Source organism: Talpa europaea (genome assembly GCF_964194135.1).
Source record: "Talpa europaea genome assembly, chromosome: 14".
In the NCBI taxonomy this organism is placed as follows: Eukaryota; Metazoa; Chordata; class Mammalia; order Eulipotyphla; family Talpidae; genus Talpa; species Talpa europaea.
Window position 1 is genome coordinate 69,606,896 of NC_140082.1, and position 24,732 is coordinate 69,631,627.

Genomic DNA, 24,732 nt, shown 5'->3' on the forward strand with positions numbered 1-24,732 from the left:
TTTTTTTGAGTTTGAAGTCTGTTTTATCTGATATAAGTATAGCTGTTCCTGCTTTCTTTTTTGGCCCATTTGCTTGTAGGATTGTTTTCCATCCTTTGACTTTGAGCCTATTTTTATCTTTTGTAGCTAAATGTGTTTCCTGGAGACAGCAAAAGGTTGGGTTTTGTTTCTTAATCCAGCCTGCAACTCTGTGTCTTTTTATTGAAGAGTTTAGTCCATTTACATTTAGAGTTAATATTGATATGTTAGCATCTGTATTTGCCATTATGTTTGTCTTTCCTTTGATTTTATTTATTTATTCTTTTAATAACTTTTTTTTTTTTTTTTTGGTCTTCTTTCGTTGTTATTCGTCCCTCTGAGGTTCTGGCTTTAGGATTTCTTGTAGTATTTTTTGGAGTGGGGGTTTAGTCGCAATGTAATTCCGGAGTTTCTCTTTGTCTGGGGAGGTCCATATTCTTTCTTCATGGAGGAAAGAGAGCTTTGCGGGATAGAGTATTCTTGGTTGGCATCTGTTTTCTTGGAGTCTGTTGACTATGTCTCTCCACTCTCTCCTTGCCCGTAGTGTTTCTTCAGAGAAGTCTGATGTCAACCTGATTGGTTTTCCTTTGAATGTTATCTGTTTCTTCCCTCTTGTCAGCTTCATTATTTTTTCCTTGTCCTGGATTCTTGGGAGCTTTACTATTATGTGTCTTGCTGTGTTTTTCCTTTCATCGTGGAAGTTTGGTGTTCTTCTTGCTTCTTGTATATCAATTTTCAGCTCCTTCTTCGCATTTGGGAAGTTCTCTTCAATTATATCCATGAATATTTTCTCTGTTCCTACATCTCTCTCCTCTCCTTCTGGAATTCCTATAACTCTTATATTTCCTTTCCTCATGGAGTCAGATAGTTCCCGAAGTCTTTCTTCATTCTTTTTCCTTCGTACTTCTCTTTCCTTTTCTGTTTTGGTTCTTTTTATTTCTGTGTCTTCAAGATTACTTATTCGTTCTTCCATTTCATCTATTCTGCTTTCATTGCTTTTCCCAGAGTTCTTTAGTTCCTCCATTAATTCTTTGATCTCCTGCATTTCTCTTACTTCCCTCTTTAGGGACTCAATTTCCTTCTTCTGATCTATCACTTTTTTAATCATGGCAATTTTAAATTCTCTTTCTGGAAGGCTCAGAAGTTCTTCCAAGTTGCTGTCGTTGCAATCTGGGGAGTGGTTTTCTTTTTGTGGTGTGCTTCTTTCCTGAGGAGTTGTTAGGTTGCGTGTGGTTCTTCTACTCCCTACTGTCTGTTTTCTAATTTGTCGTATGCGTTGGGACACTGTGTTGCTTGGACTGACTGACATCTTGGGTGAACTTCTCCGCTCCCCTCTGGCTCTTCCAGGAGCCATCTCTGTCTTCTGGGGGAGCTTTCTGCTGGTTTTTGGCAGTTTTTACTCAGGAAATGTCCCTGTTCTCAAATGGCGAAGCGGGATGCAGTCCCTGCGCCTCCGGTTTCAGGCACACTCTTCTGCGCACCCGGTCTGCCCCGGACGTGGGTGCCTGCTCCCTCTGTGGGCTCAGACTGCTGGTCGGAAGGGGCCTGGCGTGGAATAACTTCCCGGCTGGCCACTGGGTCCTCCAGAAGCCTTCTGCCCTTTTCAAGCAGTCTTAAGAAATTTCTTGTTTTATGGGGTGTTAGTGACTTTTTTTTCCTGGTCGCTAGGTGTCGCCAGAGATCTCTCCTATTGTCCTTGGGGGGCTGTTTTTCGCCTCCCCCCACCCCGTGGGACAGGGAACAGAGCGGGAATGGTAGGGTACACCTCAACAGCTTTGGGGTGCTGTGTCTGCCTTGTGCCCCACTGTCGTGGAGAACCCACGCCCCGAATTTTCGTGCCCCGGGTCTCAGTTCAAAGCCCTCAATTCCAGGACGCGGGCTGTAGCCCAGTTCAGTGGCGCGGGAATGGCGCCTTTTGCACCGCTCCCGTGCCTGGGCGCCTGGTTCCTGCTTACTCAGGGAGGGACCTTCACCTCAGTGAGGACCTCCGCGCTTCTCCCTGCAAGCCTAGGTCGTCTCCCCGCAAGCCTAGGTCGCAGGCGCGGGGACCTGGGCAGCCGCGATCCAGGTCTGCACTTGCTTTTCAAGCGCGTCGAGCGTGCTGCTTTCCGCGCAAGCTTACCAGCAGCCCGGGCTGTGTGCGTGTCTCCCGGGGTCTTTGTTCTTCTCTTATGGCGCCCGGAGCCGTTCGCTCACCCCTGTGGCGAATCCTGCAGGGTTCGCCTCAGCTCCCGTTCACGGGGTGTGGTGGCTGCAATAGTTCCTTTCCACTCACAGTCCCGCTTGCTGCGTTGTTTGTTCTTGTTGGCCGTTTTGGTTTGTTGTTTTCCTCCTCTCTGCTCCTCTCTGTGGGCGGGGGAGGGGAGCAGGGTTCTGCGCTTCCCTCCCTTCTAGTCCTCTTTTATGGCCACTTTCTTCTTCGGGTAGTTTACTGGAGTCACCCGTTTATCTTCCGTGTCCCAGTTCTCACTGGGACCTGCCGCTTTTCCTCCCTATTAACTTTTTTTAATGGGAGATCTTACTCGCAGCGTCTCCTCACCGCCATGTTGCTCCGCCCCCCTCCTCTTGTATTTGGTGGTCCAGTTTTCCCAACACCATTTATTGAACAAACTGTCCATGTTCCATTGCATATTCTTTGCTCCCTTGTCAAAGATTAGTTGTTCATATAATTGTGGCTTTATTTCTGGGCTCTCTGTTCGGTTCCATTGGTCTGTGTGTCTGTTTTGGTTCCAATACCAAACTGTTTTAATTATTATGGCTTTGTAGTATAGCTTGAAGTTTGGAAGTGTGATAACTCCTTTATCCTTTGTTTTCATCAGTAGAGCTTTGGCTATTTGTGGTTTTTTGTGGTTCCATATGAATTTCATCAGTATTTGTTCTATTTCTTTGAAGAATGTCATTGGGATTTTTTATTGGAATAGCATTGAATCTGTATATTGCTTTTGGGAGGATGGCCATTTTAATAATGTTGATTCTTCCAGTCCATGAGCAGGGGATGTCTTTCCATTTCTTTGTGTCTTCTTTGATTTATTTTAACAGTGTTTCATAATTTTCTTTGTATAGGTCTTTCACCTCTTTTGTTAGGTTTATTCCCAAGTATTTAATTTTTTTTGGTTTCAATTATAAAAAGGATGGTTTTCTTGATTTCTTCTTCTTCCAATTGAGTGTTTGTGTATAGGAAGGCTACTGATATTTGTGTGTTGATTTTGTATCCTGCTATTTTACTAAACTGGTTGATTATTTTGAGTAGTTTTTCTATGGAGTTTTTAGGGTTCTCTACGTATATTATCATATCATCTGCAAATAGTGATAGTTTTACTTCTTCTTTCCCTATTTAGCTTCCTTGTATGTCTTTCTCTTGTCTTATTGCCCTGGCTAGGACCTCCAGTATTATATTGAAGAGCAGTGGTAAGAGAGGACATCCTTGTCTTGTTCCTGATTTTAAAGGAAAAGCCTTCAGCTTTTCTCCATTGAGAATAATGTTGGCCATGGGTTTGTTGTATATGGCCTTTAAAAAAAAAAAGATTTATTTATTTATTTATACAAGCACTGGGTACAGTCAGAAGTGCGGGAGGGTGAGAGAATTCACCAGAGCCAGAGTGGGGAACAGAACAGGCAGACTGACGAAATACACTGCTGAGGGGAGCAGCGGGCGGCAGAAGAGGTCTGTGTGCCATGTGGGACCCTCGCCAGTGTCTGGGAATCGAACTGGTGCTGCAGAGGCTGCGGGCAGCTTTGCAGCCCAGCACTCAACTGCTGCGCCACCAGGGGAGGCCCTGTATATGGCTTTTATCATGTTAAGGTATGTTGCTTCTATCCTGAGAATTTCAAGGGCCTTCATCATAAATGGATGTTGGACTTTGTTGATTGCTTTCTCAGCATCTATTGATGATCTCAGCATGTGATCATATGGTTTTTATTTTTCTTTTTGTTGATGTGTTGGATTACACTTACCGATTTTCGTATGTTGAACCATCCTTGTGCCCCTGGGATGAATCCTACTTGATCATGGTATACTATCTCTTTGATGCATTGTTGGATTCTGTTGGCAAGGATTTTGTTGAGGATTTTTGCATCAGTGTTCATTAGGGAGATTGGCCTATAATTTTCTTTTTTTGTGCTGTCTTTGTTTGGTTTTGGTATTAGTGTAATGTTGGCTTCGTAGAACGTATTTTGTAGTATTCCTTCTTTTTCAATTTTTTGAAAGAGTTTGTGTAGGATAGGCACTAATTCACTGCTGAATGTTTGGTAGAATTCATTTGTGAAGCCGTCTGGGCCTGGGCTTTTGTTTTTGGGGAGTGCTTTGATTACTGCCTCAATTTTGCTGCTTGTAATTGGTCCGTTTAGTTGTTCTATTTCTTCTTTGTCCAGCTTTGAATCATTATATCATTCTAGGAATCTGCCCATCTCTTCTAGGTTGTTGAATTTGTTTGCATATAAGTATTCATGGTAATCTCTGATTATTCTTTTGATTTCTACTGAGTCTGTTGTGATTTCTCCTCTTTCATTTGTAATCCTATTTATATGTGTTTTCTCTTGTTTTTTCTTTGTGAGCTTGGCTAGAGGCTTGTCTATTTTGTTTATTTTTTCAAAGAACCAACTTTTGGTTTCATTGATCTTTTGGACTGTTTTTTTAATTTCCAACTCATTTATTTCTGCATTGATTTTTATTATTTCCTTTCTTCTACTGGCTTTAGGGTTTTTTTGTTGTTCCTTTTCTAGCTCTTTGAGATGTGAGATTAGGTTGTTTCAGTTCTTTCTTGTTTGTTGATGTGAGCCTGTATTGCTATGTATTTTCATCTTATTACTGCTTTCATAGACACAATTTTTAAGTCCAGATGGGAAGTACCTTGTTCTTTAGCGTGCAAATGTCTCCTTTACTCTAAAAAACCAAAAGCAGTCAAGAATTAGGAGCTTTATAACTAGGCTGTGAACACAATGATGAACTACTGTATGTTTAATGGAAATAACAGAGCATTTATACTTATTTCAGGAGTGTTGAGAATATATTTACAGCCAATCTTACAGAGGTTGTTTTTTCTTAATAATGTTATCCTTTTTTTATAATGCATGAGGAGGAGAAAAGTAATCAAATTCAAATTTCCTCCAAACACCACGAATATTTATCCTCTTGCATTTTTTAAATTTGCCTGGGCTGACATAGAGGGCCCTGTTTGTGAAAATAACCCCTCGAGTTCACATTAATTCTGATTTTATTTTTTGACATGTGACTTGGGACCAAAGGACCAAGAAGCCAAGACATAATTCATAATTCGAGGAAGAGGGAGCACAATCTTATTTGCACCAAAAGCATTGGCGTTTTAAAGTTGAGACGAATGTTAACTTTGTGCCTGGAAATCACAACTGGCAGAGTCTGATTTTGCTTTGCTTGCCCCTTAGTTGGAAATAAATCATTTCCTTATGCAAGAGCTTAAGAGTCACTGCCCCTTGAAGAAACAAAGACTTCAGGATTTGGAGGACAGAGGCAGCCCAGACCATCACATTTGGGTATTTCTTCCCAGAAACTCGCTGTGTTGTTATATGGGCTATGTATTCCATCGTCAGAGAAGACATGTGATTTATTTACATTTTCAGAGACTGTCCACAAAATCAGCAGCTGGCTCTTAGGTCAGGTTATTTATTCACATGAATTGTATTAACCAGTGATTCGTTCCAGTCCTGCGGCACTATCAGAATAATGGTGAAGAAAATTACCTCAGACACTAGGCACCACTGGCCTTCATATTTTCCAATTATCTTTTTGTTCTCCCACCCTTTCTATTTCCTCTTATGACACTTAAACTCAGTATGTTTCTTTAGGGGTTCTTTTTTTCCCCAGTGATTTTTAAAAATACCCTATGTTGGTATGTATCTTGGGATGTCATTGTCAGGAGTTCAGAGGCAGGCTTTCCCTTTGCTCCCTCTGTCCCCTCCTTTCATACCCCTTCCTCAAATCTCAGTCAAAAATAGCTTTTATAGTTCTGCAGCAATAAAAGAGCTGGCACTCTCTAGAGGCATGCTTTTTCAAGCAGCTTATCCTGCACCTTCGTTCCTCCTCCTTGCCCTCTATCTGCATGATGGGGGTGCCTCCAGCCTGTCCTCTGCCCTCTACTCCACCCCTGTGCCCAACTGCAGGGCCAGGAGGGAGCCTGTGTTCCAGAGCTGCTGTCTCCCCAGCTTCCTCCTATGTCCACTGGGTCACAGGTGGGCCACGAGGCATCACGGCGGCTGTAGACAGCCTGAAACCTCTGGAGTCCCCAGGGGGGATATAATTGGCCCTTTGAGTGACATTTCATCCTGTAACTTTTATTTGCACCTATAGATCCAGGGGCTAAAGCCAGAGGAGACTTTACTCTATTATCTACAAGTACAAATAGAAATCACATTGAACTGTTGAGTCAAAGCCAGTTTTCTACTGTTATATTTAGGACAGTAGAAACCCAGAGTGAGCATATCTTTTCCTTCTCCCATTAATGGCAGGAGTCACCACCCCATTGGTTTCTTGGGGGGCAGGGGGTGGAAGGCACTCTTCCCAGGCCATCTTTTCCATTGGAATTTGGCATTTTGGAGATAGGCGTCCTGATGCCACTGCCTCGCTGTGGGTCAGGGTTAGTTTTTATTTGAAGGAGGCCAGTCTACCCATGTGGGTAGCTTAGAACTACACTCCTTTTGGGAAGGAGTGTGCACAGACGTTTTTATGCCAGCTCATTTGAGCTACACTTAGGAGTTCTAATGCATTCACTTGTTAGATTAATTTGCTTATATTTTTCCTTAATTATAGATTCTGTTTATTTCTGATTCTCAGCCTCCTCCACCCACTCTACCTTTTTACCTTTGCCATGAACATCATCTGTTTTTAGGTCAGGGGGGATAAAAGTCAGGTAAAGGCCACAAGGACTGTCTAAATGGAGGGTCTTACCTGGTGGTGGCTGGCTGGACCTGCAAGCCCAGTGGCACCGAGACACAGGTAGAGGCTCAGCACTAGCACAACCCCAGGGTGAGCACCTCCCTAGGGGCCTCTCACTCCTCACTCTGGTCTCACCCTGACACAGACACCAGATCACGAGGTGCTGACTGAGGCAATTTGCTGAACACAGAGCTCTCTGATGCTCATACTCTCTAGCAAAGTCAGCCTGGGAGGAGCCCAGACCTCTGCTGCAGTGCACATGAGCTCCTTTGCACTTGGTGATTGGAGGGGAAAGTCGGGATCTCCATTATACATTATTTACTGCATGCACAGTTAGTTCTCCCTGGGAAAAGCAGCTTCTCGTCAGGGTCATTATTCCCTCCAGTGAAATGCTGAAGCCAATAAGAACCTCCCTGATCACAGTGTATGCCACACAAAGTAGAATTCTGTGCCCCTGAGAATTTGCTACTGGGCTCACAGTCTTCAAGACAAAAAGGCAGCTGCTGTCTTACAGGAGCAGGGATTTGGGACCCTAGTCTCCTGCTCAGATAGCTCACAGACTTCTGTGCTTGGTGCATGTACTCCCTCCAGCGGGACTTTGCAAGCCAGGTCTCCAGACCAGCAGCAGCAGAAAATGTAAGCTGTGCAAACTCAGGGTCCCCACCACTGACAGGGTGAGGGTGGAGAGTGCAAGTGTGGCTGAGGTGTGGGTACCGTGGTCCTAACAAGCTCTCCCTCTGGGTCACTGTCAAGTTTGAGAACCACCACACCACAGGCTTCCTTACCTATTTCACATGAAGCACAGCTGGATTTTTAAAAGTTCAGTCGCACCATGTCAGACGGGAGTCTCTTCCATCATCAGCAGTGATAGAACCAGAGCTGAGTACACATCAAAACCTTCCCAGACCTCCCACCAGCACCGTTGAACATCGAGGTGTCTCTTTGGCCTGTGGCATCTTGGTGGCTCTCACCCGGATACAGCATTGGGATTCTGGAGAGCTTCAAAAAAAAAAAAAAAGGAAAAATGTAGCTAGGCCCAAGTTCTGTGTAGATCCTGAGTGTGGGCCCTGGGCACTGGTGTTTCATAAACATTCTCAGGTGCAGTCAGGGCTGGAACCACCCACCAGGAAAATCCCCATTCTCCGGACCCCCTCTCTCATGCTTCCCCATCCTGTTGTCCTCCTGGTGCTATTTGCAACAATGAAAGCACAACCTGCTTGCAAATAAAATGGGAAGTAGGTAAGGAAGTCTGAACTTTCAAGACCAAGCTCTTCAGTTCTCAGAGACCATGTGGTTCGCAGTGGGGGGCAGGGAGGTTTCTAAAGAGTTTTAATGCTTTGTTTGCCTTTTTGGTATAAAAAATGACTCCATGAGACCTGCCCTTTTTTGTCCCCCATGTCACAGGCTGCCTGAGACCACTCACCTCTTCTAATGGCTATGTGAACATATCTGAGTTCCAGACCTCCTTCCCCGTGGGAACTGTGATCTCCTACCACTGCTTTCCTGGATTTAAGCTTGAGGGGTCAGAGTATCTCGAGTGCTTACACAACCTTATCTGGTCATCCAGCCCACCCCGGTGCCTTGCTCTGGAAGGTAACACATCTTATTCTTTTGGAAGTTGAATTTCAGATGATTAAAGAGGGTGTTTCCATAGGAAATAGCAGAGAATTGCGGTCAGCAATAACTTTGGCTCCCTGGGTGTGATCTTTGCTGCCTGTGTCCATGTCATCCACCATGAAGCCACACTTACAACCAGACATAAAACTTGCTTGGCTTCAAAGGGTGGAGGGTGGACAACAGAGAAAGTTTCAAGCACCAAAGGTTAAGCTACAAAATATCGCAAAGTTAAATGAAATGTCTTCAAAACTTAATTTTCTCCACACCAAATGAAAACAAATTGTATTATGGCATCATTAATCTCAGCCCTCGCTTTATTGTTGTGTCAGTGTTTCTTCCTATTTCCATGCATTTTACGGCTTAGCTGTAAATGTTTTGCTTCAAGCACACACTAAGAAGCTCTAAACAAAGAGCCCTTTCTTCCCTCTTTTTGTTAAATATATGTGATTGTTTTATTTCCCTGGAGATCACTAATCAGTCGGATGAAGTAAGGAGGGAGACGGGGTGTCCCTTGCTGGAATCAGGGCAGTGTCAGTAGGGGATCGAGTCCATAAAAATTTCCACTAGGCAAGCAGGACATGCTGCCTCAGACCTGGCTTTGCCGTGGGTCTTGAAATTGTGATCACAGACAACAAACCAACACCGATTTGCTTTTTTGGCACCTGAGTACAGTGGACAGAAGGGGGTGTGTATAGGGAGAGAAAAAATGAAAAGAAACCTCCAATAAAGAGCCTCTCCAAAACCTATTTGCAGCCTTTCTTGAGAAATAAAACAGGGCACAACAGAATGTGGAAGCAAATGAGTCCTTACAGGCAGCCTCTCTCCAGCGGCACCTCAGTGTAGGGAGAGGTCAGATTAGGAGGTGTGTTGTGGTGGGTGCTGGGCTGGGGGATCAGAGGTGTGTCTTAAAGGAAACATGGGACTTGGAGTGGTGTGGGGCCTTCTTGGGGAGAAGTGAGGGAAGAGGGTAGGAGGGAAGAGCCTGGCATGTGGACGAAACAGAATGCCTAGTCCCCAAAATGGGCTATTAGTTTCGCTGTTCTCTCTGGATAGTAAATGGATCCTTCACTCACCCCCACTTCCCACCCATCTGTCCCAAACACTTCAGGGAATCAGAGACTACAGTAGAGAAGTCAGATGGCAAACTCAGGATGCCAGTTAAATCTGAATTTCAGATAAGTAACATGTAAATATTTAATGTGAGCATGTCTGAAATACTGCATAGGATTTATGATAAACAAAGCAATTCTTTTTTTTTTTTTTTTTTTGGCCTGAAATTCATGTGTCCTGTATGTTTATTTGCTAACTCTGGTGAACGTAGCATAGAGGGATGAGATCATCCCCTTTGTTTCCACGAGAGCAGCCTCTCTGCTGTCTGGGCACCCCGGCAGGCCTAGGTGAGCATGGACGGCTAATCAAATGGGGCCCCTCTCGTGCCCGGAGGTCTCGCCCTACTCAGATGAGCAGAACTAGAGGAATGGTTGAAGTGTCATTGTCGCGATGATATCAATTGGAAATGCCTATTTTTAAACCTTTTCAAATTTGGTTTCAATGTGTTTCAAGTAGTCACGTCACGTTCTGACAAGCTTCATTTTGGGACTTTGAAAGCAGTTTTTAATACTCCAAGAGAATAGGCAGAAAACAAAATCTAACTTCCAGAGGCAACAACCTACGGTTAAGAGCAGGGAGCTGTGTGTGGCTGGCTTTTGACTGGAAGCACGCCATGGTGAATGCATTGTCCCTTGTTCTCCGCCCACCTGGCCGTGGCCAGGGAGGGTGCTGCCATGCAGAAAGGTCACTTGGAACCTTTTTTCCTTACATTTAAGAAAAAAATTAAGCTTATTTTCCTTATTTTCAATTCCTGTCCCTTTAAACTACCTGACGGAATTAGTCTGAGACCTTTAAATGCAACATTGGCTACAGACACCAAAGACGTGATTCTTAACCAAAAAGCACAGGCAGATGAAAGGACTTTTTTTTTTTGTCCAAAGACTTAATAGAAACTGGGTTAAATTAACCAGTGGGTGAAAATAGGAGGCAAAAAAAATTATCCAGGTGTACCTGGGTGTTGGTATTTCTTTAACTCTTACTTGAATTCTGTATCACCTTTTTGCTTAAATGTGTGATCTTGTCAGGGTAGTGGGTGTTGATGGAATATCCTGCTCACACTTCCTCCTTCACTTCACTGTCTCTGCAGGCACTCAACTTGATTTTTTCTTTTCTTTTCTTTTTTTTTAAACAGTTAACTTGTGTGTGTGTGCGTGTATGTGTGTGTGTGTGTTTATTTATTTATTTGGTGTAGAAGATCTGGGGTATGGGCCAGAGGTGCGGGGTTGAGAGGATTCACCAGAGACAGAGTGGGGAGCAGAACAGGCAGATCTACTGAAATACACTGCTGAGGGGAGCACCGGGTGAGTCAGGAGAGGTCTGCTGCGCCATGTGGGTCAGCTCACTGGCCGGGGATCGAACTCATGCCACTGCGGTGATAGGGTGATAGCGCTGAGACATAACTCTTATGCCACCAAGGAGGCCCTTGATTTTTTTTCTTGATGGCGTAAGTCATGTGCTGGGGCATCCCACATTCTTGGGAGCTTTTCTGTATATTAGGATGTTCTGTCCCTAACGGCTCTGATTTTGACAACTGTGCTGTGGTCCCCAACTTCAGGGGACCGTGAGTCCAAGGGATGCCCTGCTGCCCACTGCCCACCCTGCTGCCTCCTATGTGCCCAGTAGCCTCCACAGCAGAGCCTTGCTGCAGTGGAAGCTGGGCCCAGGCGGTGCCTCCTCTCACAGACCAGGAGACAGGCTCTTGAAGGGTGGCACAACTGTCCAGATTCTCCAACGCTTGGTCCCTGGCTCTTTCTGCTGCATCGTGCCTCCTCTCCCTAGTAGGATGGAGGGCACTTTACAAGCCCTGGCACCAGTGTTGAATGACAGCTGTCATGCTCACATGTCAACAGTCTCATAATTGAGGCCTACTTCATCAAGGATTTTATAATTTGGAAGCAAAAGCTTTGGCAGCTTCACCAAATGCATGGGTTTTTTGGTGTTTTCAGGCCTGTTCTGTGATGCCCACCTTGTTGTGAGTGGACAGTCCTGGTGCACGTGGTCTTCCCAAAGCTATGTTTGTTTTTTTTTTTTAAAGATTTATTTATTTATACAAGCACTGGGTACAGTCAGAAGCGTGGGAGGGTGAGAGAATTCACCAGAGCCATTGCAGGGAGCAGAACAGGCAGACTGACGAAGTACACTGCTGAGGGGAGCAGTGGGAGGCAGGAGAGGTCTGCATGTCATGTGGGACCCTCGCCCAATGGCTGGGGGTTGAACCAGTGCTGCAGAGGCTGCGGGCAGCTTTGCAACCCAACGCTCAACTGCTGCGCCACCGGGGAGGCCCCCAAAGCTATGTTTTAAAAAGCATCTGATATCTCAAAGTCTTCATCTAGAATGATGACTGAGTCATTTTTAAATGGATGAGTACATAGCTATCTCTATGTGTGTATATATGAATTCATGTATTTACCTAGCTATAGATCTGGACCTAGAAGGAGTCCATGGATTCCTTTATGTTGGCCTGTGGGTCTGTGGGCCTTCTTGTTCCTGTGTATCTTCATGTTTTACATCCTTGGGTCATCTTCATTTCTGAATTTCTCATCTTTCTGTCTCTGTCTCTGTCTCTGTCTCTCTGTCTGTCTCTCTTTCACACACACACACACTCTGAATCCAAGAAATCTTTTTTTAAAGAAACTCATTTGACAATGGATGTGGGCAATGTCTCATTTATAAGTGCTAGGAACTTGGTTTACATTGTCAGTAGTTTTCACTGAACACTTGCTAAGGACGGAGTAACACGAATTGGGCACAGGGGAATTACAAAGAAAGAAAAGAGCTTAATATCTTACTTTGAAGAGTTTACAGGATAATGGGGAGAACAAGATGGCAAATCCCATTGTCTGGAGACAAGCCTCGTTCCAGATGGCATGCGTATATGCACGCAGCACCTTTACCAAGGGGTTCATGAGTGTTTGGAAAGGGTGGGAGGAAAATTCTAGTAGGCGATATCAAAATTGTAAAATGAATATTTCTACCTGGGATTTACAGGATTTTTTGTATCTTTTCTCTGGAGATCAAACAGAAGCATATTTTCTGTCTCCACTTGAGTTTTGGGGAAAGAGAAAGGGTCCAAATAGCTCATCGCATGGATGGACTCTGCCTTTTGAAGCCCATAGCACCCATCGCTCTGGGTTGTATGTGGGGGTGCCAGCCCAGTGGTTTCAAGGTGGGAATGTGGGAGGATATTGAGGGGCATAAAAAAAAGTAAATGAATGAGCCATGAAACAAACAGTTATGGGGTAGACTGCACACACACATGCAGAATGGTGTAGGAGGAGGTCCTGAGCACCTCGAATACCTAGACTCTGGGTGCATGGGATGCTGGCCGAGGGCAGCTATAGGAAAAGACTTTTTCTCAACATGGAGACGAACCATCCTAAAGCCTTAAGCATCCATCAGATTCTCAGGTGGCTTGGAGCTCTCTGGTGATAGGAATTCCTGGGGGCAGGTTTAGCAGTGGCAATGGTCACATGGGCTAGGAGGGCAGATGGTTGAACCCAAAGTTAGAACTCCAGGCCTTGGTTGTCGCCCACCCACTTAAAGATTCCTCTGTCTCCCCAGTTTTAACCAGAAGTCCTTCTATCCTTTAACAAGATCCTTTAACCAGAAGTCCTTCTGTCAATAGACTGCCAGGGGAAGAGACAGGATCAAAGCTAGAAGGGGCCCAACATTCAGAGATGAGTGTTTAAAAAGAAATCAGTGGGATAGCCACTTTATTTTTTTTTTTAAGATTTTATTTATTTATGCATACAAGAGCTGGGACACGGGCCAGAGATGCAGGGGGTGAGAGGATTCACCAGAGACAGAGTGGGGAGCAGAACAGGCAGACTGACGAAATACACTGCTGAGGGGAGCAGCAGGCAAGGCAGGAGAGGTCTGCTAGACCATGTGGGTTGCTCCCTGGCCGGCCAGAGATAGAACTCATGCTGCCGAGGCTGTGGATTGCTTCATAGTGTGGTGCTTAACCCCTTGCACCATCAGGGAGGCCCCAGAGATAGCCACTTTAAATAAAGGCCTGTGAGATGATTTAATTAGGAGACAACTGTTTGTGTCCATACGCTGAGTATTTTGAAAGGTACAGAGACCACAGAAACCAGCAGCAAGTCACACAAGGTCTCTGCACAGGCCCATGTGTCTCGTGTGTTGCTCCTGAAATCACCCAGCCAGAGTGGGTTCTAAGCATTCCACTTGTCAGTCATCTGCTAGGAAAGATTATTCCCTCATCTGAGGCCACCCACCAGGGGTTCTGAAGAGCAGGGGAGAGGGGGCAGTGTAGGGTCAGCTCTGCCATATGGTGCCAGGCTCCACTCAGATGGCAGCTGGGACACAGGCATCCCAGGGGGTCCAAGGGGACCAGGGGCCTTTGTTGTGCTGCTTGTTTGCTTTTTCCAAATAGGGGAATAAATCACTACGGGAATCGCGGTATGAGGGCCCCAATGGTAATTATGACCTGGGCAGTGGCTTCCCTGATGCCGACCTTTTCAGCAAGCTTTTCAGCCTTGGGGCTGGCATTTCTCCCAGGAAAGAGCAAACCTGGCCTCATTAGAAGCTGAACATCTAAAACTTTTTGTGTTTAAATCCTTCTAACTCCCCAGACTCAGAAAGCCCAAAGTGATTTTCCCCACTTCCCAGTCGTTTCCGAGCCCACATGGATAGAGATGGAGGCTTCACCAGACAGTTTCAGATTCAATGGCAGGGAACACAGCAGTGGGCTTCCTAGGAACCTCCTGGTGCCCAAGTCTCCATGCTTTTATTTAAAAAAGGAGGAAAAATAAGGACGTGAAAAACCCTGTTTGCCCAAATTGAAACAACTTGAATGGTTCCAATTTGGGATCAAAACTCAAAGCCAGTTCGGACGTGGAGGGGTCCCAGCTCTCAAGCTGCCTTTACAACTATGCTTTGTTCCCCAGTCAAAACCCCTTCAGGTACCAGAGGGAACCCATCTGATTTCTTCCTCCAGGAGCCCTGCCTTCATGCAGAGAAATGCATCGTGACTTCAAAGTGAATCCTGTGTAGGGAACTGAAAGACCCAGCGGAAACATGTAGATCTCTTGAGATCAGAGCCCCTGTGCCCTGTGAGAACAGAGAGAGCCCTTGGGAGCTGACTCCCCAGAAACACTCCAGGTGGTTCCCATTTCCAAAAGGAAAATTCAGACCACTCAGAGGAATCCAGGCCAGTTCCAAAGAAGTATCCTGTTAAGTGTCGTCCCTAGTAAGGTCAAGTATCACTGTGTCACTCGCCTTCACCCAAGTCCCAGTCAGGACAGTCTCTGGATCGAGCCTGTGCCCCTCTTCTGCCACACTCCCCAGCATGCCAGGGGGAGGTGAGGCTCTTATACCTTCCTGCCTGTGGCTCCTCAATAAAAAATGTCAAATCGGATCCTTCAATTAACTGGAAAGTCTTCTACCTTGAATTTTAAGTGGATTTTAAGTGGAAATGACAAAACCAAGTCACAGTGGGATTTAGTGGCACTGATTTTGGATCACGGACCACAGAATTCAAAGCTTCGGAAGTCTTAGGCGTCACGCAGCACACCCCACGCTCCCAGTTCCTCCTTGGCAGCACTGAATTGGCAGTGCCAGAGGTGAACAGGTTTGTTCGAGGCCTCGAGGGAGTGCCAGTCAGGGTTCCCACACCCACCCCACCCCCTGGCATCTTCAGGTACAGTCTCCCTCCCTTGCCTACATTCTTCCATAGAGAAGCAACTTGCAAACTCAGAAGTTCTTCCTGAGCAACTCAGAGATGAAAATGCCTTGTTCATCCCTGTATTCCTAACCCTGGCACATGATAATATGTCAATCAATATATTCACCAGTGTGGAGTCGTTATAACTAAAATGTCCTTTGTCATTCAACAGTCTTTGGGTGCCTGCTCTATGCTGGGCACAGTGGAATTGCCTTTAATACATGATCTAACACTAATAACTCATAAGAAGTGAGTGTGGTGAGGAGAACTTCCCCCCTTTGCCATGGTGACCCTCTCACAAGTGAACCAGGTCCAGTGCCTCTTGAACCCATGGTTTCTGCCCACACTGCTCTCCCAGGCACTTCTAGAACTCAGAGAACCTGTGGGGATTATGGTCTGGCTCTAACACTAGCTCTGTTGCTTCCTGGGCTGGGGCGAGGCAGTCCTTCCTCACAGGGAAGGGAAGGATCTGAAAGAGTCAGTCTCTCGGACTCCTGCCTGGCAGTCACAGCCTTTGACTCTGTTCCTTGGTTGCTCTGTCCTCTATTGACTCTGGGAGGTGAAGCAAAGGGACAGGAATGCTAGACTTTCTCCCCCTGACAATTGCTGACAGAATTTCTGAGTCCCCTGTAGTTGACCCATGAGCCTTCCATCACCAGGGAGGGAGGGAGGGGCAGGAAGTGGAAATAGATGTTTGCTGAGGGTCTCCTTTCTCCATTCCTCTCTCCCCTTCCCAGGTAGAGCTTTGGTGCCAACCAGAGATGTGCTGAGTGATATGGGGTCATGGACATTAGGAATTCAAGTCATGCTCATCCCCAGTGGAGTGATACTCCCAATGACTGACTGGTCACACACACACACCCCCACCCAGGCTCCCATCGTTCAGAGTGGACCGACTGGCAGGGGCATGGTCTCCATTAGCTTCTCCTGGGCTCTCATGCCCCCTGCAGACTCACCTATTATCCTGCCAGCAGCTGAATCCAACATGAAATTGAATAAGCATAAAATGAGGAAAAGAGCAATGAGTGTCTTTTTTCTCTTGGTTCTGACCACTATCGCAGTGGGGCTCTCTTCACAGGAAGGCAGAGGGAGGGCTTCTGTCATGTCTGCTAGTTCCAGTCTGCGCCCTTTTCCCTCCTCCACCCACTGTGAAAGGTCTCTACGAGGTGAGGGTATACCTGGCCAGGTGGACTCATCTTCTCAGGCCCTGAGACCTAGGAGTTCTCTTGGAATCCAAGAGCGCCCCAGCTAGTTTTGCTCAGCAGCTCCTTTCCTAAGCGGCTCTGTTTTACATATTTACATGTTGTGTTCCCATTAAGGCTTATTTGAAGAAAGAGCTTGCCAGTGTAACCTATGAAAGTCATTCATCTAGTTCTGCCTCCTTGGAAACTTCAGATCAGAGAAATGAAATGCTTTGCCCGGGTCACACAAAAAGTCTCCTCCTCCTCAGATTCCCAAGTGTGTGAGTAGATGGCTAATTTAGAACCTTAATTAGAAACCCAGTTTACAGCCACCAAGACTTAGGGGTTTTAGATTTTATTCTCAAAACCAAGCGTCTTCAGTTCCCTCTGAAGACAAATGTGTGTTCCCTGGCCCCAGGAAAGAGGAAACCACAGGCCACCCCCCCTCCCCAGTGTTGGTGACTAGCTAGTAAGCTGGGTCTGAAACAAAGTGGAGGGTGCCTTGTGAGCTGATGTGTCTAGCATCTGGACACGTATGTTTGTGCATAACATGCTCTGCTATTTGGTTTCCTTGCAATGAAAATTCTCGTATCAGCCACTATTTGTATTACAACTACCTTGCCTGTGACCCTCGCAGGGTTTTCTTGTGAGAGGGAAATGCAAAATAGCAAGTGATCTTGCTAATTAATTGTTCACAAGCAATAGTAAATTATTCTAATGCCATTTCCATGTACTGTTCATACATTTCAGCAGGGTGATTATAAGAAAATCGCTGCGTGCGTGTCGTACAGCATTTCGCGGGGATCACTGTGCTTCATTCTCCCTCTTTCTCTGTCTCTCTCTCCAATAAGTAATTGCCACTGTAGCCTCTTCCCCTTCTCCATCACACATCTCTCTTGTACTCAAGAGTAGATTGTGCTGTGGCATCAAGAAGCTTCATTATTCTTTTTTTTTTTTTCTATATTGAACTCAGAAACACTGATCTTTCTGTCTTAGGAAACCAAGAGACCTTGTTCTTATTTTTCAAGTAGAAACAAGTTCCCAGGCTTTCCTGCTTTGATTTCACAGGCTCTTTATCTCTTATGTTTTGTTACTTCTGACCTGTTAGATAAGCACTGACCTCTCCATCATCTTTCTCTCAGGTCCACTGTTCACCAGCCTCAGCCCCTTGACAGTACCCACCTCCATGCCCTGACTTGCCTTCCATTTGGCTTTGTTAGAAACACACTACCATCAACCCTCCAGAAATATTGATTTTTTTTCTTCACCTTATTCAAATGCAGAGATTTCACCCTGAAGTGAAAGGAAGAGGAGAGTGGATTCTTCTGCCAACTAGAAAGCCATGAAAGTAGCAGAATTTGGGATGATTTCTCCCACAAAATCAAGATATAAAGAGAACACCAAGAGGACTCCAACAATGTCCTCTCTGCACCACACATTTACATTCAGAAGTGGGATCCCAGGCCCCAACCTGGCTACCCCTGTGCTCTCCATCCCAGGCCTGGGGCCGTGGGTCACATCTGAACCCAGGCCCCATCACTCTTGTCTTTATGGAAATACCTCTTGGGTGCAAGGAATGGAGTTGAGTCAGTGAATAATGTCGACACTGGAAATCCTCTTGTCCGTGGCCTGGAGAAGCCCTCTGGACATCATTCACTGGACAGCTGCAAATTTCCTGCAGCGAGAGCCACTGTTCCACAAGGGCCCTCCCCACAGACTTCTCTCAGGGTTTACCAACTCAGTTGGTCTGGAACTCACTCCTTCCATGGCAGGAAGGTCTGAAATCTTTTACCCCTTTGCTGCAGGCCAGAGTGGATTTGGTGAGGTGCCGGGGTGGGGAACTCGTTTCTTTGTTTCAGTTTCACGTTATCCTCACTTTGCCTTTTGGTCTCCTATTTTTGAGAAAACTCACAGACCTGCAGTTCTTTATTTTGTGATGTTTAAATGCCAAGCCATTGAGAGGAGAGAGGAGCTAAACAGCAGCAAATCTGCGGCCAGTGGTTTGAACCAAGAGCTTGTTTTCATTTTGCTGAGGAAATAGATGACCAGTTCAGATGGGAAAATTTCAGTGTTTGGCCTTCAACTCTAGAATATCTTCTCCATCCCTGCTCCTGGCAGAATTTATTTTAAAAGAGATTTTAAAATTTGTCCTTAGCTCAAGAAAGCATAAGTGAGCATAACTTTCCTTTCAGGGAAGTTAGGTGACTTGTATTTCATGGTCATAAAACCTCTTGCAATCAGATGCAACACAGAAGGTAATAAATCCCTCCAGGCATGCTGTGTTTTTTTCAGGCTGAGTCACTAGAAATTATGGGGGTGAGGTTTGCTTGGGGGTCATTCCTCCTCAGCTCCCACACTTATTTTCGTAAATAACTGCCAAAATTCCCTGTCCTTTTTTCCCAAAGTAATAAGACATCTGAGGTGATAGGCAGGGAAAATATTTATATCTTTCCATGTCTATCTTTGTGTTTTGTGATATCTGCTTTTTTTCATGAACCCTCTAACCCTAATTGTTTTCTCTTTTTGTATAAGAGGAGAGATTTTTTTGTCGTCATGTTTGATTTTATTTTTGCAAAAAGACAGTGTTCGACTCTAAGTCACACCCCAATTTCTCTAAAGTTAAAGTGCTTGAAGGAGATAAACTTCATCTGACAACATACCTTTCTCTTTGTAATTGTGGGTCCTGCAGAAAAACCTAGGACTTAGCTCACATTCTGGCCAGTTTATTCTTTGATGAATGAGAAACTAATGCATTTTCTAATGTCTTTCACTCATGGGAAAGGACAAATAGGTTTAGACATTAAGAAGGTGGTAAATAATAGCTGAAGTTCAAAAAAGGGGTCAAGTATATTGGAATGGAGATTTTAAAATTTGTCCTTAGCTCAAGAAAGCATAAGTGAGCAGCTCTGTCTACATCAGTATGTGTTTCTGTGCTGTCTGTATTTTATGCAGAGGAATTTTTTTTTTAATTGGGAAGAAAAGTAAATTTATAAGAAGCTGGGAAACAAAGACTTCTTCAGATAACCATGGCTGACATGGTATGTGAAGGAACTTTATATACTGTGTGACATTTTCAAATAAATGGTGGCCCTTTGAGTTAGCTATGGGTGACTTGCTACTGCTCCCAAGCACAATGCTCACCCACCTAGTTTCTGCTGGCACTACCCAAAGGGAAGAATGACTGAGACCTACCCAAGAAGTTCCTAGGGGCCAAGGCCTGAAATCCAGTCTTCCTTTGCTACCTTTAATCCACCCTACCCACTGCAGCCTATCTCCTAAGTTAGCTACTTTAGTGTGTACGCAACTGTCTTTTTACTTCACTTTCAGGAAATCTCTGGTGTCTGATTCCTTCACCCAAGCATTCTGATATTAGCCAGGAAATCCTCCTGCTATAACTGCCTGCTTCCCCATCAACCTGGACCAAGAGCCCAGCTTTCCCTCCCAAGCCAAAGATGGGCACAGACTGTATTAGTTTCCCAGAGCTGGTATAACAAATGCTACGTACTGTGTAACTTTAAAAAACAGAATTTTATTTTTTCAGTTTTAAAGGCTGTAAACCTGAAATTAAGATGTCAGCAGGGCCATATTCTTTCCAAGACTCTCATTGGAATCCTTTCTCGCCTTTTCCTAGCTTCTAGGGGTGACCTTGACCTTCCTTGTCTTGTAGTCACACCATTCAGTGTCTGCCTCAGTGTTTACATGGCACTCTCTGTGTGGCTTTTCTTATAAGTGTTATAAAGTACACAGAGACCTGAGGGGTGCCCCAAGACCCTCAAACCTGCCTACTCTAAATGGGTTCTGCCATCTGCTGCATCAAAATAAAACATACTTTAGGGCCTCCCTGGTGGCGTAGCGGTTGGGCGCTGGGTTGCGAAGCTGCCCGCAGCCTCTGCAGTGCCCGTTGGATCCCCGGCCACTGGGTGAGGGTTCCACATGGCGCGCAGACCTCTCCTGCTGCCCGCTGCTCCCCTCAGCAGTGTACTTCGGTCTTTCTTCCTGTTCTGCTCCCCGCTCTGGCTCTGGTGAATTCTCTCACCCTCCCGTGCTTCTGACTGTACCCAGTGCTTGTATAAATAAATTAATTAATTAAAAAAAAGAATAATCACAGTCAGAGGTGAGCTATGGTGCTTTCCTTAAAAAAAATAAAATACTTTAGTGTGTAAGACCTTCAATAGAAAGAAGAGCTTCAATACAATTAGTGTGCAACAATACAATTAGTGTGCAATAGAGAGAAGAGAAAGAGAAAGAATATAGTTTCCAAATCAAGCATCCAAAGTTACCCATCCCCTCATGGGCTAATGCCCTACCAGCCAGGGTTGGCCCAAAGCAGGGCAGCTGAGGCCCAAAAGCTTGCAGCTGAGGCCCAAAAGCTTGCAGCTGAGGCCCAAAAACTTCCCACAGGGACCCATAGGCAAGGGGCAGAAGGCGCCAGACAAGTCTGGGACTAAAGGAACGAAATCAAAATACAAATTAAGGTAAATACTGCATAACACAGGTCTCTCATCCACATCTCCGTCTCTTTCAAGTGTCTCCTTTCATGTCCCCCAAGTCCCTGGTACAAGTCCAAGACTGAAAAGCAAGCACAGTTTCTTCACATGTCCTTGTGCTTTATGTGCTTTCTCCTCCAGGTCCTCTTCTTGATTTTCTTCCTTCCTTCTTCCAGTTTTCTCTAGCTTCTCCATGCTGCCCACATGTCCCTTGGATGGGGCAGGCTGGAATCTCACCTTTTTATGGATATCACACTGTTACATAAGGACCCCAGTCACAATGGACGAAGGGCCCACTCTACTTAAATATCACTTCATTTTAACTTGATTACATCTGCAATATACCTGATTTCCAAACAGATCAGATTCACAAGTGCTCAGGATTAGACTTCAACATATCTTTGGGGGGATACAATCAACCCACACCACATGCTCTCCCTGTTAGACTTGAGAAAAACAAATGCCCCTTCTCTTTTCCCTCTACCTATTGCTTCCATTTTTAAAGGAGTGGAAGTTTCCCAAAGTATAATTGCCCAGTATCCTAGGACTCTGCCCACAGCCCTGCCCTGAGCTTACCTCTCCTCTGGTCCAGCACAGCTCCCTGCTTAGGCCCACTGAGCCAAGACTGCACTCCTGCCTCCCACACACTTCCTCCATCTCATCTTCTTTCCATGTGTACAGGCCCCAAGTCTTTTCAAAACTCTAACCCCACTTCACATCTTAGCAGCGAAAGAATCATCATTCTCACATCCAACCTTGGTGGTCCACATCCCCTTTTTCTTCTGCACACTTAAAACCCCACAGCGAGACTCAGTGAGAACACAGCTTCAGAGGAAACCTCACTGAAGGTCAAATGCCAGCTACTTATTGCTAGGCAACCTTGGCAAGTAACTTGCCTTTCTGAGCCTCAATCCCCTTACCTGTATAAATGAGGCAATAACAACACCTGCTCTACAAAATTGTCATGAGGATTAAGGGAAAAGTGTGTGTGTGCTGCTCTCACAGTCAGTGTTTGTTAAGTGTTGCATAATTGTTGCTTGCGTTTTATCTCATCGGCTCACAATATAACTAATAATAATAACAGTTGTCTTTATTGGGCATGAACTTTTGTGCCAAGCACTATGCTTGCTGACTTACAGGTATTATTCCTCATTCTTACCGAAGCCCAGCAATGTAGGTTTTATTATTCCTGTTTTACATGATGGAAACTAAAGCTGGCTCAGATAGAGGTTAAGTAAAATGCCCATGGTTATGCAGCTACCGCATGTTTGAGCCAGGATTGAAATCCAAGGAAGTGCACTTGGCGCTGTGTAAAGCTGCCTGCCAGGTCCTTCTTTCATTAATCCACTGATTTGCTTTGTCTTTTCAGTCTTTCTCACTTTCTCACATTCTCTCTCCTTCTCTGTTCTCCCAGCTGATTTTTCTCTTCCATGTTCATCACTGTCCATGACTATTCTAAGTCAGTGGTTCTTGAATTTGTTCAGTTGTCAGGAAAACAGCCACTTTTCACAGAACAGTATACTCACCCCTTTCCCTCCCCAAACACTAAGAAATACTGTCCACATCTTAGAAGCACATTTGCTAGCAGAAAACAGGGCTGTTTATTTTCCATGCATAATAGAGCACCACGTGGAAGACTAGGAAGACAGTGTGGTCAGTTGCTTCCCACTGTTACCAACTGCTGCTCCATTGTTTCCTCATCTGCTAGGATTTACTAACAGGCAAGAATGAGAAGACACCATAGATATAAGGAAAAATTATGGGAGAAAAATTTGAAGGTCAGAAAATTTGATACATTAATTTATATTTATCCATGTGGCACCTTGGTCCAGCTAGTGGGGGGAGAATAAAAAGATTGCCAGGCACACTGGCAATATTTAATGCCAGCACAACCTGTAGGTAGAAGGGTGGGTTGATTGCCAGAAGAAGCAAAAAAGACCTACTCGTAGTGATCCCTTACCTGTGGGCTTTCTGGGTAAACTTGTGGGACACACTCCTTTTTAATCTTATTCCCCTAAATGCTCTCCCTTTAAAAAACTTAAAATGCCCTGATTACCATGAGGAACTCCAACTATAGAGGAATCCACTTTTGGAAAAGGTTCAGACTTCAGGACACTTTGACACTACAGATGTCTTGTGATTTATTTTCACCTTGTGGTGATTAAGGCAGTACTCAATTTAGCCGTTGGTGCTCCAGTCGCCACAAAGAAGGAAGAACAGCCTCATCGGGATCCAGAAACACCTGTCAGCTTTTGATTTCAGCACCAGCCTCTCCTTGCTGCAAGAGGCTGTCAGAATAAATCATGGTTTTACATCTGCTCCTCACCTACAGGCTCCTTCGAGACATCCCCCTGTTGCTGGAACCAGGCGCACTTCAGTTTTCTTACACGAAGTCATATATATATATATATCTATATATATATATAGATATATATATATATATATTTTTTTTTTTTTACACTGGAGTTTCACAGTTGTCATCAGATGCATTCTGTATTTCTTCGGGGACACCCTGATGTGGTGATTCCAAGATGGAAAGCAGATCAGAGCCCCTGCCTCGGGCCTACCGGGTAATATTGATTTTCCATTTGATCTGTCAGCACATCTCTGAGCAAGTAAACACCATTCTCCATCCGATCTGACTGAAAGCCCAGCCCCATCATCATTTGCTTCCTTTCGTGGACACATTTATTGGCCTTCCATGTTGTTACAGCAAAACAAAAGTGGAAAATGTAATGTGCTGTATAATGTTTATTGATTTTTCCCTGAGCTAAAAGCAGTTTCTAATGTCACCTTGGAAACATTTCTGACTTTGGCGTGGAGAGTTCCATCCAGCTTCCTGGAATTCACCTGAACTCAGATCAGACTAGGGACAATGGACTGAAAGGCAGCTTCTGATTAACAACCATCCCACTCCTGAAGGCGGAGGTCTGGGTGACTCCTGGCCTGTGGAGAGCTGTGCCTCTCCTCCTGGTTCCTCAGACAGCACGCTGGGTTGTGCAGAGATGAGGCCTTTGCACTGGCTTGATGCATACTATCACTGGCTCCACACCACTTCCAGTGCTTTTCCAGGCCAGCTGAGTCCAGATTCCAGCATCAAGAGCAAGCTTTCTCTCCTCATCACCATTGGACGTAACTGCAGTTTTCTCATGGCCTGGAGCAGTGCTTTCCAGAGTGAACTGCATGTACAAATCACCTGGGACTCAGACTAAATTTGTTAGTGTGCAGCCTAAGGGGTATTTGGGACCCCAAAACTTGCATACTTTAAAGGGGTTCTGCCATCTGCTGCATAAAGACAAAGCATACTCTTATTGCAAAAGAACCTTAATAGGATTAGTGTGCAGAGAGAGAGAGAGAGAGAGAGAGAGAGAGAGAGAGAGAGAGAGAGAAGTAAAGGTAATATTTTTCCAATAAAACACCAAAGTTGAGTGGGGCCTCTGAGGCCTGAAAACATGCCACAAGTCTAAGGCACCTTCTGGCAAGGAGCCATTGGAAAGGGACAGAAGAGGCCAGGCAAGTCTAGGACAAAAGAAGCAAAATTAAAGTGCAAATCAAGATAAAGGCTGCCATTGTCAGCTTCTCCACGTGTTTCTCAACCATGTGTCTCCTCTGTGTCCAAGTCCCTGATACAAGTCCAAAGACAAGAGGCAAGCAGACTTCTAGATCATGTCCCTCTGCTCTATGTGTCTCCTCCAAGTCCTCTCTAGTTTCCCCTCGCTGCTCAGC

General features: G+C 45.1%; 1 protein-coding gene across 2 annotated transcripts in view; it reads left to right on the plus strand.

The window, feature by feature from the left end:
- The window catches only part of SUSD4 (sushi domain containing 4), a gene marked incomplete at its 5' end in the record, with an annotated part of 132,157 nt that overhangs the window by 94,551 nt on the left and 12,874 nt on the right, over window positions 1–24,732 (plus strand). For both annotated transcript variants that reach the window (XM_084253805.1, XM_084253806.1), the window contains one exon: window positions 8,330–8,518. In XM_084253805.1, coding sequence (XP_084109931.1) covers window positions 8,330–8,518 — 189 coding nt within the window. The remainder of the gene's footprint in view (window positions 1–8,329; window positions 8,519–24,732) is intronic.